Source organism: Trichomycterus rosablanca, chromosome 5 (assembly GCF_030014385.1).
Source record: "Trichomycterus rosablanca isolate fTriRos1 chromosome 5, fTriRos1.hap1, whole genome shotgun sequence".
Classification (NCBI taxonomy): domain Eukaryota; kingdom Metazoa; phylum Chordata; class Actinopteri; order Siluriformes; family Trichomycteridae; genus Trichomycterus; species Trichomycterus rosablanca.
The window spans coordinates 29,634,875-29,648,587 of NC_085992.1; the positions used below are offsets into that span (position 1 = coordinate 29,634,875).

Genomic DNA, 13,713 nt, shown 5'->3' on the forward strand with positions numbered 1-13,713 from the left:
GTCCATCTGTTTCTATCCCTAGTGTGTGTTGTGCTGGTATGAGTGGATAAGACACAGCAGCGCTGCTGGAGTTTTTAAACAACTCACTGTCACTGCTGAACTGAGAATAGTCCACCAACCAAAAATATCCAGCCAACAGCGCCCCGTTGGCAACGTCCTAATGAAGGTCTAGAAGATGACCAACTCAAACAGCAGCAATAGATGAGCGATAGTCTCTGACATCTACAAGGTGGACCAACTAGGAAGGAGTGTCTAATACAGTGGACAGTGAGTGGACATGGTATTAAAAAAAAACTCCAGCAGCGCTGCTGTCTGATCCACTCATACCAGCACAACACACACTAACACACCACCACCATGTCAGTGTCACTGCAGTGCTGAGAATGATCCACCACCTAAATAATACCTGCTCTGTGGTGGTCCTGACCATTGAAGAACAGCATGAAAGGGGGCTAACAAAGCATGCAGAGAAACAGATGGCCTACAGTCAGTAATTGTAGAACTACAAAGTGCTTCTACTGTATATGGTAAGTGGAGCTGATAAAATGGACAGTGAGTGTAGAAACAAAAAGGTGGTTTTAATGTTATGGCTAATTGGTGTATATGCAGTCATTTCAAACAGGCTTGATTGCCTAACTTTAATGCAATGTCTAATGTTCTGTAAATCTTTGCAAAATAGAATATAAAATGTAAACCTCTGTTATTTTTATTTTTGATCATTTAAACATAATGCATCTTTATCTAATGCTTCGTTTATCCAGGGCAGGTTTATCCATATTACTCAGTTAAAAACATCCGAGGAGACTTACATAAAGCCCCAGACTTGTGTTGTTAGGCGGTAAATGGCTATCTCACATGCCCAAACATCTGACACACAAGTGCCAGTGTAAAAACAGCCAAATGTTTGATGCACATTGTGGCTGCATCGAGTCGCATTTTGCACTGGGTCTTCACACCTTTGCACACCAAGCTTTCAGTAAAAAAGAAGAATGTTTTGCATCTAGTCATTTTAAGAAATTACACAGGATGTGTATATTAACATGCTTCTTCATTAAAAAAAAGAACAGAATGGCAATGAATGGGAATGACTGGCTGAAAATATATTTCTTCCAGGCTTAACGTTTCAATCTTATCAATCTTTTGACAGATTTATGTAAACATAAAGTTAACTTTATTTGCACAGCTAATTTAGAAAATAGAGTCAGACTTTCTCGTAATAGACAAAGCATGACATCATGCTCCCTATGGATATGGAATTACATGTGTATATACAAATGGTCAGTAACCCTGTATATATCAATATATTTTTTCTGTTTATTCCATAAATCCCATTTCACATACTTTTCATACTAGTGCAAAATTTGTGCGATAATAGATTTATTTCCCCCCACACGGCAGTTAACAGTTCCATCAAGAACAAAGAGATTTCATTTTCCAATGAGTGCCGTAGCTTTAAGCCTTCGTCTCCTTTTTGGAAGTGTCCAGTGAAGTGAACTGTGCCACAAGTCCAGTCTTATTCATAGTTCTCATTTGTCTTCACTGAAGAAATTACTTTTTTCCAGCAACTTTGTGGCCTTTACAGACACTTCACCATTTGATTTGTTAGGGGTAAGAGACATGAAAAAGGGAGGCTTGGAGGGAAAAAAAAGATAAAAAAAAAAAAAAACAACGTTCACTCTATGTGTGCTGTTAGTGGTGCTGTTCCTTGCTTAGAGAAACATTGCAATTTCTCATCCCGATCCTGTACAGCACGCAATCATTGTTTCATACAAAAGATTTGTTTCTTTGATATTTGTCAGTCTTTTCCTTTTGGTGGCTTTTAAAAAGCCGTCACTGATTTTTATCTGAAATCATCAGCAGTAAAGAGAAGTTCACGTCCCTAACAAAGTGCGCTCGGTCAAGAAGAAGCTGGCATGTGGTTCCCAACTCCTGGAGCCGTTAACCAAGGCTATACCACTGTGCACACCGTGTTGAGTGTCGTGTCGAACCTCACAGCTTTGGCCTCAGTTGGCTTCATGTTGGTGTCGTACATGGGGTTCTCGAACGATGCCTGGCCATTTGTGTTCTCGTGCCCTGCATAGCCATTGTATTGGACTTTTGGTCTCGTTCTGTCAAAGAAGAAAGATTAATTCTCTTAAAACTGAGAGGTGTCAACAGTTCAAGCATGCACATCTGTCTGAAAGGCATAGTTAAAAAATATATGTCAGTTGTTATATGAAGGTAAATTGCAAACTGGACTCATACTTGTGAATGCAAAAGACAGGTAGAAACACAATGGGTCTGTTTGAAAACCTAGTGAGCTACCTTGCTGTCTACTGTCTAAGTAGAGAGGATTCTAATAAGTCATCGACTTATAAGACAGGTTATTCGAACGCTCTACTTAGACAGCAGAAAACAGTTTTCACTTACTAAGCTAACACAGTGAGCCTCATGCCATTCAAACCAATGGGATGAGGTGGCACAATGGTTAAACTGTCACTGACAAGCCTGAATTTGCTAATAAATGACACTTGTACATCTTTATACAAATTAAAAATAAATGAAAATGTATTTACATTTGAAAAGAACTCGGTTTGTTGCGCTGCATTCGTCTGCCATATTTGTAATTTTTTTGTGAAAAAAGTTGTGCCGCACTGAATGCTGGGATTGCCTTCGCCACTAAGGAAGCATTGGATGCTCCAGTCAAAATACCATTCAAATTTGAGGTACCTTACTAGTCAGCATTTTAAGTTATCCAATAATTCGAACAGCATTCTTCTCAGGAGTGCACATAGGATGACTTAAAATGCGTCTATGTAGAGAGCTCACTAGGTTTTCGAACACACCCAATGTTTCTATCCGCCCCCAAGATTTTAAACTACAGAAGACTTTTTGACTACATAAATAACTATTTACACCATAAAGACTGCTTTCTTCTTTGAATTACTTCAATCCTGTTTTTTAAAGCCTACCACCTCCAAAAAAGAGCTAACAAATAATATAAAAATGTAATAATTATATCAGTCAGTCAGTCATTTTTACTGATTTAGTACAGGTCAGCGTGGGGGGAGTATGGTGCCAGTCAGAAACACTATCTGCAAGGCAGAAATACAGACTGGAAAAGGCACAATTCTCCCACACCTAGAGGCCATTTGAGGCAATGTGTTTTGGAAGGTAGAAAGCAATTGGAGAATTCAGAGGAAACCCATGCAGACACAGGATAACATATTAAAGTGCTTTTACATAGGTTGGCCCTGAGGCAAGAATGCATGTATCATGAAGAATTCTGTTTTGACATTACATATTATAAATGCTTTTATGACATTTGATATGCAGCCCATCATTACCAGTTTACTGCAATGACTACAATGTTATATTATGTATATTACGTAAACATTTGAGATAACAGGGTTATGACATGCTTTTGTCAAAGTAATGATGGAAAGTTTATCATGTCATAAATATACTTATTTATATTTATATACTTATATTAAAATTACTTTAATTAAGATCAGTACTTTTTTATCTAGAGCTGATACATATGTTGCTTACGAAAATAAAATATGCAATATCTGAAGTCTATATTCTACTTAGAGCTGAGCTATTTTGAACTTTAATTTAAATACAGTAGTTAATAGTCTTACATGTACTAATATATTAATATACAGAAGCTAATACATTGCTGTGCTAGCCTTTGCCTTAGAAACAGCTTTATTCTTTTGTCATTTCTAATCTTTCGGCTGGACTACTGCAACTCCCTTCCTGGAAGGTGCTCCCATGTCCACTATTAAACCCTTGCAACTTATTTAAAATGCAGCTGCTCTCCTGGTTTTCAACCAACCTAAACACTGCCACATCACCCCACTGCAGCATTCTCTTCACTGGCTTCCTGTAGCTGCACGCATTCAGTTTAAAACACTGATGCTCACCTACAAAGCCAAAAATGGACCAGGTCCAAGTTACTCTAAAGAACTAATCACACCCCGCTCTGTACCACACAACCTCCGAACCACTAGTCTCGCTCAGCTTGATCCTCCACCCAGAACTTAGGGGAGACCAGCATCAAAGCTCCTCTCTGTACTAGCACACAAGTGGTGGAACAAACCTTCTTCTGACTGTCCGAACATCCGAGTCTCTCAGCGTCTTCAAAAGATGAATAAAAACCCACCTCTTTACTAAGCACTTAAGCTGAGAACTAATATGTACCTGCTATTTCTCTTATTTATTTCTTTTTCAGCAGATTTGTGTTATTGGACTGTTGTTTACTTAAACTTGAGTAGGAAAATGTTTACTGTGGAAGCAATTCTGTAAGTCGCTCTGGATAAGAGCGTCTGCTAAATGCCGAAAATGTAAATATTCCTGAAATACAAGCTCTTTAATAGTTAGTAGTGAAACTACTAATGTAAAGCTTTATTACTATTTATTTCATATAGTCTGTCTGTAGTGTTTTTTTTTCCACTTTCTACCAATAAAACTTTATACAGCCACAACATGACACCCACTCACAGATAGTCAGCCTTGTTAACCTTTCTACAATGGCACCTGTCAAGGGGTGTTGAAGTTTGTGTAGCAGGAACAATGGGCAAGTGTAAGGATTTGAGTGATTATAACAAGGACCAAACTGTCATGGCTAGAATCCAAAACGGCAGATCTTGTGGTGTGTTCATGGCATGCAGTCGTTAGTATCTACTAATTAGTCCTGGGAAGGACAAATGGTGAACCTTCAACATAGTTTTGTGTGCCCAGTCTTACTGATAAATGTGGCTAGCCTGTATAGTCCAATCCCACAGAAGAGCTACTGTGGTACAAACTGCTGTAATGCTGTAATGCTGGCTATGATAGAACGGTGTCAGAATCCTCATAGCGCTTTCCCACTAAAATAACTCTGTTCAGGTTTCTTTAAACCTTGGTGTTTTTTAGAGAACCGGCCCACGTTTCCACCAGTTTTTGGGAGCCAAGCCTGCTTCATCACCTGCTGTTGTGTTGTTTTACTTTTAAATTCGTGTTATGCAGTTTAAGGTACTGAGAATCAGCTTCTCAGGAGAGTTGAAAAAGCTTAACGTAAAAAAAGCGTAACACTAAATTTCTCTCAGTTACTGCTTATAAGAGCTCTGTACTGCTGAAATTTCTCGATTGTTGTTTTAGTACAACAAGCAACGTAAAACTTTATTTTTTACATTAAGTGTTTTTCGTACTGTCTGGGTCGCTTTTACAACATCATATCAAACAGTTTGTCTCATTAAAGGCTCTTTAAAAATATCAGTGGCTCAAAATGTCTCAAAATTAAATCAGGCAAACTTTAAAAAATTGAAGTGCAGCGACAAGCTCCATAGGAAACAACGGCACATGCTTCTCATTTGAAAGCACCCAAACCTCTACAACTTGACACATCCACAGATGATGTCACGGTTTGTGCTGAAAAACCAAGTATTCTGTGGTGGCAGCTGTGAACGCAAGTTTGCTGTTTGGAACCTCTTTTTTTGGTGGAAGCATGCTGAACCGGTTCAAAATTAAGTTCGTGAACCAGAACCGAGCCCGTTCCGCGTAGATAGAAAAAGGGTAACAGTGCATTGCAGCTTGCTGAGTATGTGACTGCACAGACTGCATAGCCCCCAAATTCCTCAGATTTTATTAACTGAGCATCTGTAAGATGTTCTGGACAAACAAGTCATACTGTATCCATGGAGGCCCCACCTCATAACTTAAGAAGACCTAAATAATCTGATGCTATCAAATTGGTGCCATATACCAGAGTACACCTTCAGAGGTCTTGTGGAGTCCATGCCTAGATGGGTCAGAGCTGTTTTGGTGGTATGACGGGGACCATCACAATGTTAGGCAGGTGGGTTTAATTTAGGCTGAACACTGTATATATTCCTCCCTAAATATAGCTAATCAATCAAACAAATGTCTTTTGATTTTCCTTAAACTTTTCCATTGTTTAGAAAAATGTAAAGCAAGTCCCAATGTGGATCTGTCAACCAGGGTTAGGTGAGGAAGATATATTATATTAAAACCTTATGTTTTGTAAGATTTACTTTATTTGCTCATTTATTCATCCTTAGTTTGTTTATTAGGATTTTAACGTCATGTTTTACACTTTGGTTACATTCATGACAGGAACGGTAGTTACTCATTACACAAGCTTCATCAGTTCACAAGGTTATATCAAACACAGTATTGGACAATTTAGTATCTCCAGTTCACCTCACTTGCATGTCTTTGGACTGCGGGAGAAAACTGGAGCATCTGGAAAAATCCCATGCGGACACGGGGAGAACATGCAAACTACACACAGGAAGGACCCAGACTGCCCCAACAAAGGGATTTAACCCAGGACCTTCTTGCTCTGAGGCGACAGTGCTACTCACTTAGCCACCGTGATTCCTCCTTAGTAACAGCTTTATTCTGTTTGGCTCACAGTAGCTCCTTAGCCTACCTGAAACACTGACTATACACTCAGTCACACCGGAAAGCAATTTAGCAGCCAATCCACCTTAAGCATGTTTTCGGAGGGTTACCACAAAACAAACACAACACATACAGTGATGGAAAATTAGGTCTAAACCAAGGTCATCAGGACTCAATACCCAATATACCGCCTAATCTGGGTTCTAGCAATTAGGATGTGTGAGCAGATATTTAAAGTTCTTTTTTTAAAAGTATTTAAAAAGCTGAGCTTTTCCAGAAAAAAAGTAAGGTTAAATGTTAAAGATGCCTGGGAGCACTGAGCCTTGTGAATTCCCACTGCAGAGCCTCATGTTTGAGCAGGAGCCTATTAACATGAGTGAAAATACCTCGAACCACTAACTCTGTTTAAACTACTGTCGGTCTCTTCTGGAGCGTGAAAGTGAGTGCAAGCTTATTAGGCCTGCTGGCCAAAATTATTATGTATTACATGCAGGAAAAACAGGGACCATCATGAAAAAGGAGGCAACTGGGACCAGAGCTGTGGCCAGGAGCCAGAAATCAGGAAAAAATATATTATGTAACATATAATGCCTCTTGCCATAAGAAATGATGTGGAGAATTTTCTCTCGCAAACCACCTATAATTATGGCCCAAAATAATACAGTTGTGGAAAGGTCACTGCTTCTTTAATTCGTGGAAAGTTAGAAAACTGTAACTGATGGCCCACTGCCCAGATGCACTCTGACATGATTTATAGTCACAAACAAATTGTATGATAATGCAAATAAATGACCTGCATCTTGAAGCAAATTTCAAAACCCTCCCTCACTTTCTCGCTTTTACCCTCCATCGACCCGGCTAGGAGCACAAAGGCTGCGTCACACTTCAAAGAATCTTTAAAGAACCCGAAAGTTCACACAGAAATAGCAATTTGGTCATACATTTGCACAAAATGAATAAAGGAATGGATTTAGAAAGTCAATTAGGGAGACAAAGATTTATTAACATTCACAACAGTGTTATTATACCGTAGTTTAGATTGTTGTATGAGTTTGGATCTATACATAATTTGTTTTCTTTTCAAACTGAGCTTTTGTAAATCATTCTTATTATTATTGTTATTAACATTTATTACTAGATTATATTTTTTCCATTAATTTACTGTATGTATTTTTGCTTCAGTTATATGAGGGATCCTCAAAAAGTTTCCGCACCTTTATATTTTGGTTGGAAACAGTGAGGGCAGGAGGAGCAGTAATTGGTCGTGTGTAAGAGACTGAAAGAAAGCTTTTAGGTCGGATTTAGCGGCATCTGATTTCCACCTTTTTGAACTGCTCAGAGAAGCTTTAAGGGGAAGAAGATTTATCAGTGCTCAACCAAAAAAAATATTTTGCTGGCGCTATTAAAAAGTTGGTACGACTCTGGGAAGGATGCATTAGAAGGTGACTATGTAGAAAATTGGGGTAAATTGTTTTTGAAATTCCTAATAAGTAAAGTTAAAAAGTGCAGAGACTTTTTTTTTTATTATGGGGTTCCGGGTTTGATTCCCATGTGGGTCCTGTCTGTGTAGAGTTTGCATGTTCTCTCCATGTCTGCACAGGTTTCCCTTGACATTCTTCCACAGTCCAAAGACATATAAGTAAGGTGAATTGAAGATACAAAATTGCCCTTGACGGTGTTTGACATTGAATGTGAACTGATGAATCATGTGTAACCTGTAACCACCTGTCCCATCATAAATGTAACCAAAGTGTAAACAAACCAACAAATAACATAAAACAAGCATGTTATGGGGGGCAGACTGTACTTTTGTAATAAGTTTATATTTTATGTTTTTAATTGGTTAAACTAATTACAGTAACTCTTCTCTACAGTATTACATTAAGATCATATTTGTCATGGTAAAAAATAGCTAAAAGGTAATCAGACATTTGAGCAAATACATTGTTATATGCATTATGTTTAATATAACAAAAAAATCTACGTCCAGTAAAAGCAACTTGCATAGAAAAACAGCTACAGATCCAGTAGAGCAGAAATGTAGAAGACAATTAGAAATGAACAGCAAATACTGTATTTTTCATTCCATAACCTTAAATTTCTCTATTTATAGACCATTCTCATTATGCCTCAGCAATGCCGCCTTAAGGAATACAACATGAATATAAATAAAATAAATAAATAAAAATATACTGACCCAGCCCCAATAAAAGGTCACTAAAGGTTAATTAAACAATAAAATATATGAAATGTGTACTGGAACTTGTCTACTTGTATTGCCTCAATTTGCATTAATTTCACCCATTCTAGACTTTGAAATAGAAATTATTTAAGTTACTAACTTATTAGAGCTGTAAACCTGCATAACACACAACAAACTGGAGATCACAAAGCTTTGTTTAGCTGGTTTCATGTTAAACTAAAACTCAACTTGCACAAATGTTAATTGTTAAAGTTAATTGACTAATATTGAAGTTACTGCAGTTAATTCTTAAAAAAAAAAATTTAATATTTAATTAGTTTTAGTGTTTGATAAGAAAAATTGCACTTTATTTTAATTAACAGAAGTGTTTTTATTTTTTTTATTTAACAATATCATTCCAGGCGCACACACACACACACACACACATCCCAAACAACGTCCACTTGCACTTCCTCTGATGAGATGAGTGAAAAGAAAAGTTAGATGATGGCAATGTGGTAGTAGAGAGCTCGTTGCCTAGAGATTCAACTTCTCAGGTCTTACCTGGAGCCGGCCCTGATTACGTCTTTGGGTCTCTCACTGTCATCTGTCTCTTGTGATAGTGCCCTGCCAATTTTTTATTCGTTTTAATATTGGGGACATTTTCACCCATCATTTTTTTTAACTGTATGTCACATTTATCTGTCGCTTGGTTTGGTAAATTTAAGAAAACTCCAATGCCTCTTTTTTATTTTATTTTAAACAATGTTTTACTAAGAACACAATGTAAACTGGGGTAATGCTGCAAATTGGCCACAATCACTAAGTGGGCACAGGAGTTTCCCAATTGTATAGCAAAACAATACAGCATAATATCCAGCATAAACCAAACATCATAAACATGTGCTTACCTGTGCTTGTAGAGGTAAAAGGCAAACCCTGATAAAATGAGAGCAAAGAACGGGACTAATATGGCAGCTGCCACTGAGCTGCTGTTCGTGCCATAGTATGGATTAGAGGGATCCAGATCTGTCGTGACAAGACCTACAATTGTAATAAAAGACACATGTGAGCATGTAAAATGCAAAAAATAAAGGAATATGTGATTTGTTAATTTTATTATTTCTGTCCTATTAAAATTTACATTATGTTATTTAACTGACAAAACTATGTTTCAACTCACTAAAATTTGATGCCTACAACAGACATAAAAAGTTCAAGTAAGGGCAAAAAAAAAAGTGAGGTTTGTACAATATTTAAGCTGCACCACTTATGCAGGTGCATTAGTAGCAGGTAAGAGGGTATCATGGTTGAGTATAAATAAGGAACCACCAAAGACTCTATGCAAGTACTTGTGACAGAAAAATGTTAATTTACACAAGAAGTATAAATACATGATTAATTACTACTTAGAAAATGTAGATATGCTTATGGCATTTTGCCGGTAGTCATTTTTCAAGAACACTGCTACAATAGAATGTTACATGTACATGATGTACATGATAAGAAGTGCATCAATTGCATTGTTTGACGTCCAAAAGCCAGTTCTAGCTGATTTAGACAAGTTCCTATGTTAACTGTGGAATCTTCCACTGTCCTACAAGGTCACCAACAAGATGTATAAGGATGTTTTGTTATTAATATTGTTATCGCATCCACAGAGCCTCTGTGTGAGAGTCTGTCGGGGTGATTCTTCTCTGCAGACAAGATTAAAACTTTTCTACTCACAATCCAGTCTTTGAGGTATTTTATTAAAGGTTTTACCACCGCACTTCAAGCTAAACTGTGGTAGTAAACTAAAAAAAATTCTCAATGCAAAAATTGCATATAATTTTGGTATTTAATTGTCTACTGTACCTGATATTGTGAAAATATTCAGGTTATTCGGTGAGATATCAGTCTTAGAATTCCACAAAACTAACAATTAGATTCCTTAGTTTTCAAAAGTGGAACTGATAGAAAAAAATGATGTAAAAGTGGTAAACGTCCCTCTGTCTCAATTTATTTCAGGCTGTTGCAGGCATCAAATTCTACATATTTTTTTTAGTTTTCAACATACCAAAAGTTATTTTAGAATTTAGAATTTTAGCATTTAGAATCTTCTTTTTTAACGTTTGTCAGTTAAAAAATAGTTCGAAGAATTAACAATTCAGAGACTTTGGTTTTCGTCCTTTGGAATCTGTCACATGCAGTAATGTTTGTATTATTTGTATTATTTCTTGGTACTATTTTACTGTTAGCCATAAGGCCAAGGATTTACATGTACAAATATGTGCATGAATCATGCAGACAATTATTTTATTATTCTAAATAAATTAGAGACAAAATACAAACATTAGGTTTTTAGTGCATATTCAATTTCTAGCTCTGTTAGAATATGACATTTCAAAAATAAATAAATAAAAGCAGATTGACTCACCTGACCTTTAACATACACCACACGTCATGCAACACACATGTGAAACTGAACTACTATTTAAGGCTTTTCCTCATGTCATTGCGAAAAATCTATGCTTAGCATTTTCTGTAATATTAATAACTTACCAATTAACAAAACAACATTTTATAAAAGTATAAAATACAATATTTAAATGAATAAAGCGAAGTCTGATTTTAAGACTTGTAACTAATGTTAGCCTTCTGCTGGACAGACGGGTAGGTGAACGGATCCTCCTAGTAATTGTTGACACATACAAACCCAAGCTAAAGATTTTATTAATTATTTTACCTAACAATGATACATTGTACATTGTAATGACTGTTTAACGAGTAGTCTAGTTGTAAAACCAATGCAAACTCTTAAAGTAAATCAGAAACATTACACAGTGGGCTACATAGTTCCAAATTAATGTTAGACTAAACTGGGGTACTGATACCTTACAGCAAGAACTTAGATTTATTGTTGTCTCCAAAAATTTTAAATTCAATTGATTTTCATTCTGTATTATTATCAGAAATTGTTAACAGTGATAGCTAGATTTAAAGCAACAAACTACAAATAAACACAAACAACAGTGCCTTACGCATGTAACATATGAAGCATGCTGAAATGTTTTAAGGTGGACTTTTCCTTTATGGATCACCTTAACAAAAATCTAAATAAAATAAATTCATGATTGGCACTTTAGTGGTCTTTTTACCTTGTCTTGTCAGCTGAAACTTGCCAAAGTCCTTATTGTGGATATGTCCTTGGTAAACAAACATTTTCCTTTCAGACTCAGCTGTCACCTGGATCAGAAGAGACAGGAACAAAGACAGAAAATGACACAAAGTCACATCCAAAGGTGTTTATGCAAGCTTTTGCGTGACTGAATTTCATTTGGAAAAAAAGAATAAATAAAAAAGACTAAATAATAATAATAAAAAATACAGTCCCAATTGGTCTAAAAGATACAAAATAAATATTTTTAAAGAATTTTTCGTAATGTCTACGTTTTTATTACTTTGTGTGCATGACAGAAATATACTGTACTGTTCTAAAAATTACAACTTCAATAAAAGATCCTGTGGTACATACATAGCCATCCATTGCCCAGTTGTCATTTTTGAATTTAGAGAAGTACTGTTCTCTTGGGCCTTGTATCAGGTAGACTTTCAGTAGTAGGTGATTTTCCTCTTTCTTGTAAGTGCCTGCACAAAATAAACATTGCTTTTGTCAGTTTTCACAAGCAAATATTATTGTAATTTATTATTTCTGTTCTTCATCTCTGATTATACTGTATTTGTTGGTTATAAAGCCTCTGTTTGGTGTATTGTCTGGATAAAAAAAATAATTATGTGCTCATGTAACCATATCCCAAAAACATACAGAATTTTGATTGGCAGCTCTTTATTACTCCTAGGTGTGAGTGAACCCCAAGCTGCTCCACATAACTTCTAATCCTAACTATTCTCCTTTCAAATCCCCAAAACACACCAGCAGAGGGACTGGCTACTATAAACTGATCTTACATTGAATTAATTTTTTTACACATTGCATTTCTATTTGCCTTCATTATAGCGTTTTGAAATATAGGCTCACCTGAGAGTTTGATCTGCACCCCACTTTGTTCCAAAAGAGTAACATTGACTCTGCTTGTTGTGGCATTGAAGGCATTGACCGTGATTGTGGCAGTCTGCCTTTTGCCAAGGTACTCATAGAATCCTGTCCAGCCAGAATTTAAAGAAAACACATCTGCTGGAACTGAACACATGGAGATAATTAAATAAATAAATAAATATAATAGGCAAAGTATTAACATGCATAAAGATGCCATACAACGTCATTGTATTGTGTAAATATAAACACATTTAGACTTTTTCTGATTTGTGGTTGTAGTACAGGACATCAATTAAGTGCAAATTTAGTTTAGTGAAGAGTATAACAATGTTTTTAAGCGTACAATACTGTAAAAGTGCATTTTAACCCCGATGTTTAGGTAAAGAGTTTCAAAGTTTAAAGTGCATATAGTTCCATAAGCTATAGTGGAGCTAGCTAGCTAGTGGAGTATGAATGATCTGGAGTGTAAACTAGCTCTGCAACAGCTCAAAGTGTGTCTTTCTTTTACTGGTGTTGAGTGTAGTAATGTGTCTGTAAGCAGTTAACTGTCCAGTATCTGACTGCGAGTGTGATGAGTCTGTGGAGTACAGTCAGTGAGAATCATGTTCTGAGGTTGGACGTTCTGGTGGGAGCTGCTGGTGTAATTAGTTAAACAGCTTGCAGATAATAACTGTCTTTTACACTCCTATTTAACAGCCAGAATCCTAAAGAATATTGCTTTAGGAATAACATTCACTCCCCTACTCATTCATCTCTTGATTACACCAAGAGGAATTCAAGTAGTGTGTAATTAAGTCCAGACGTCTAGGGCCACTACTTTTTAGTGTTATTTATAACACAATTTTAAGAGGTTGTGGTATTTAAGGTTTCAGGACTGTTTGTTTTTACATATTTATTTCTTTTGTAAATAAACACAAACTTTTAATGGATTTTGATGCCTGTAGAGGCATATTTACCACTGTTTTTTAACCTTTAAAATTAAATACAGTGGTATCTTGTAACTCAACGTCCCCTAAACTGAAAATCTTTCAAACTTGACACCCTTTGTTGAGAAATTTGTATCCTTAAACTCCTTAAAATGTTTACCTTTGTTCAGCGCTTG

At 36.3% G+C, this 13,713-nt stretch overlaps 1 protein-coding gene across 1 annotated transcript in view; it reads right to left on the reverse strand.

The window, feature by feature from the left end:
• Positions 1–1,181: 1,181 nt before the first annotated feature.
• LOC134315046 (CUB and sushi domain-containing protein 1-like) overlaps positions 1,182–13,713 on the reverse strand; it is a 739,302-nt gene continuing 726,770 nt past the window's right edge. Inside the window, exons 66-71 of the mRNA XM_062995960.1 lie at positions 12,594–12,755; positions 12,090–12,202; positions 11,713–11,800; positions 9,484–9,616; positions 9,137–9,199; positions 1,182–2,108 (exon numbers count right to left, since the gene is read on the reverse strand). Coding sequence (XP_062852030.1) covers positions 1,949–2,108; positions 9,137–9,199; positions 9,484–9,616; positions 11,713–11,800; positions 12,090–12,202; positions 12,594–12,755 — 719 coding nt within the window. The 3' untranslated portion in view covers positions 1,182–1,948. The remainder of the gene's footprint in view (positions 2,109–9,136; positions 9,200–9,483; positions 9,617–11,712; positions 11,801–12,089; positions 12,203–12,593; positions 12,756–13,713) is intronic.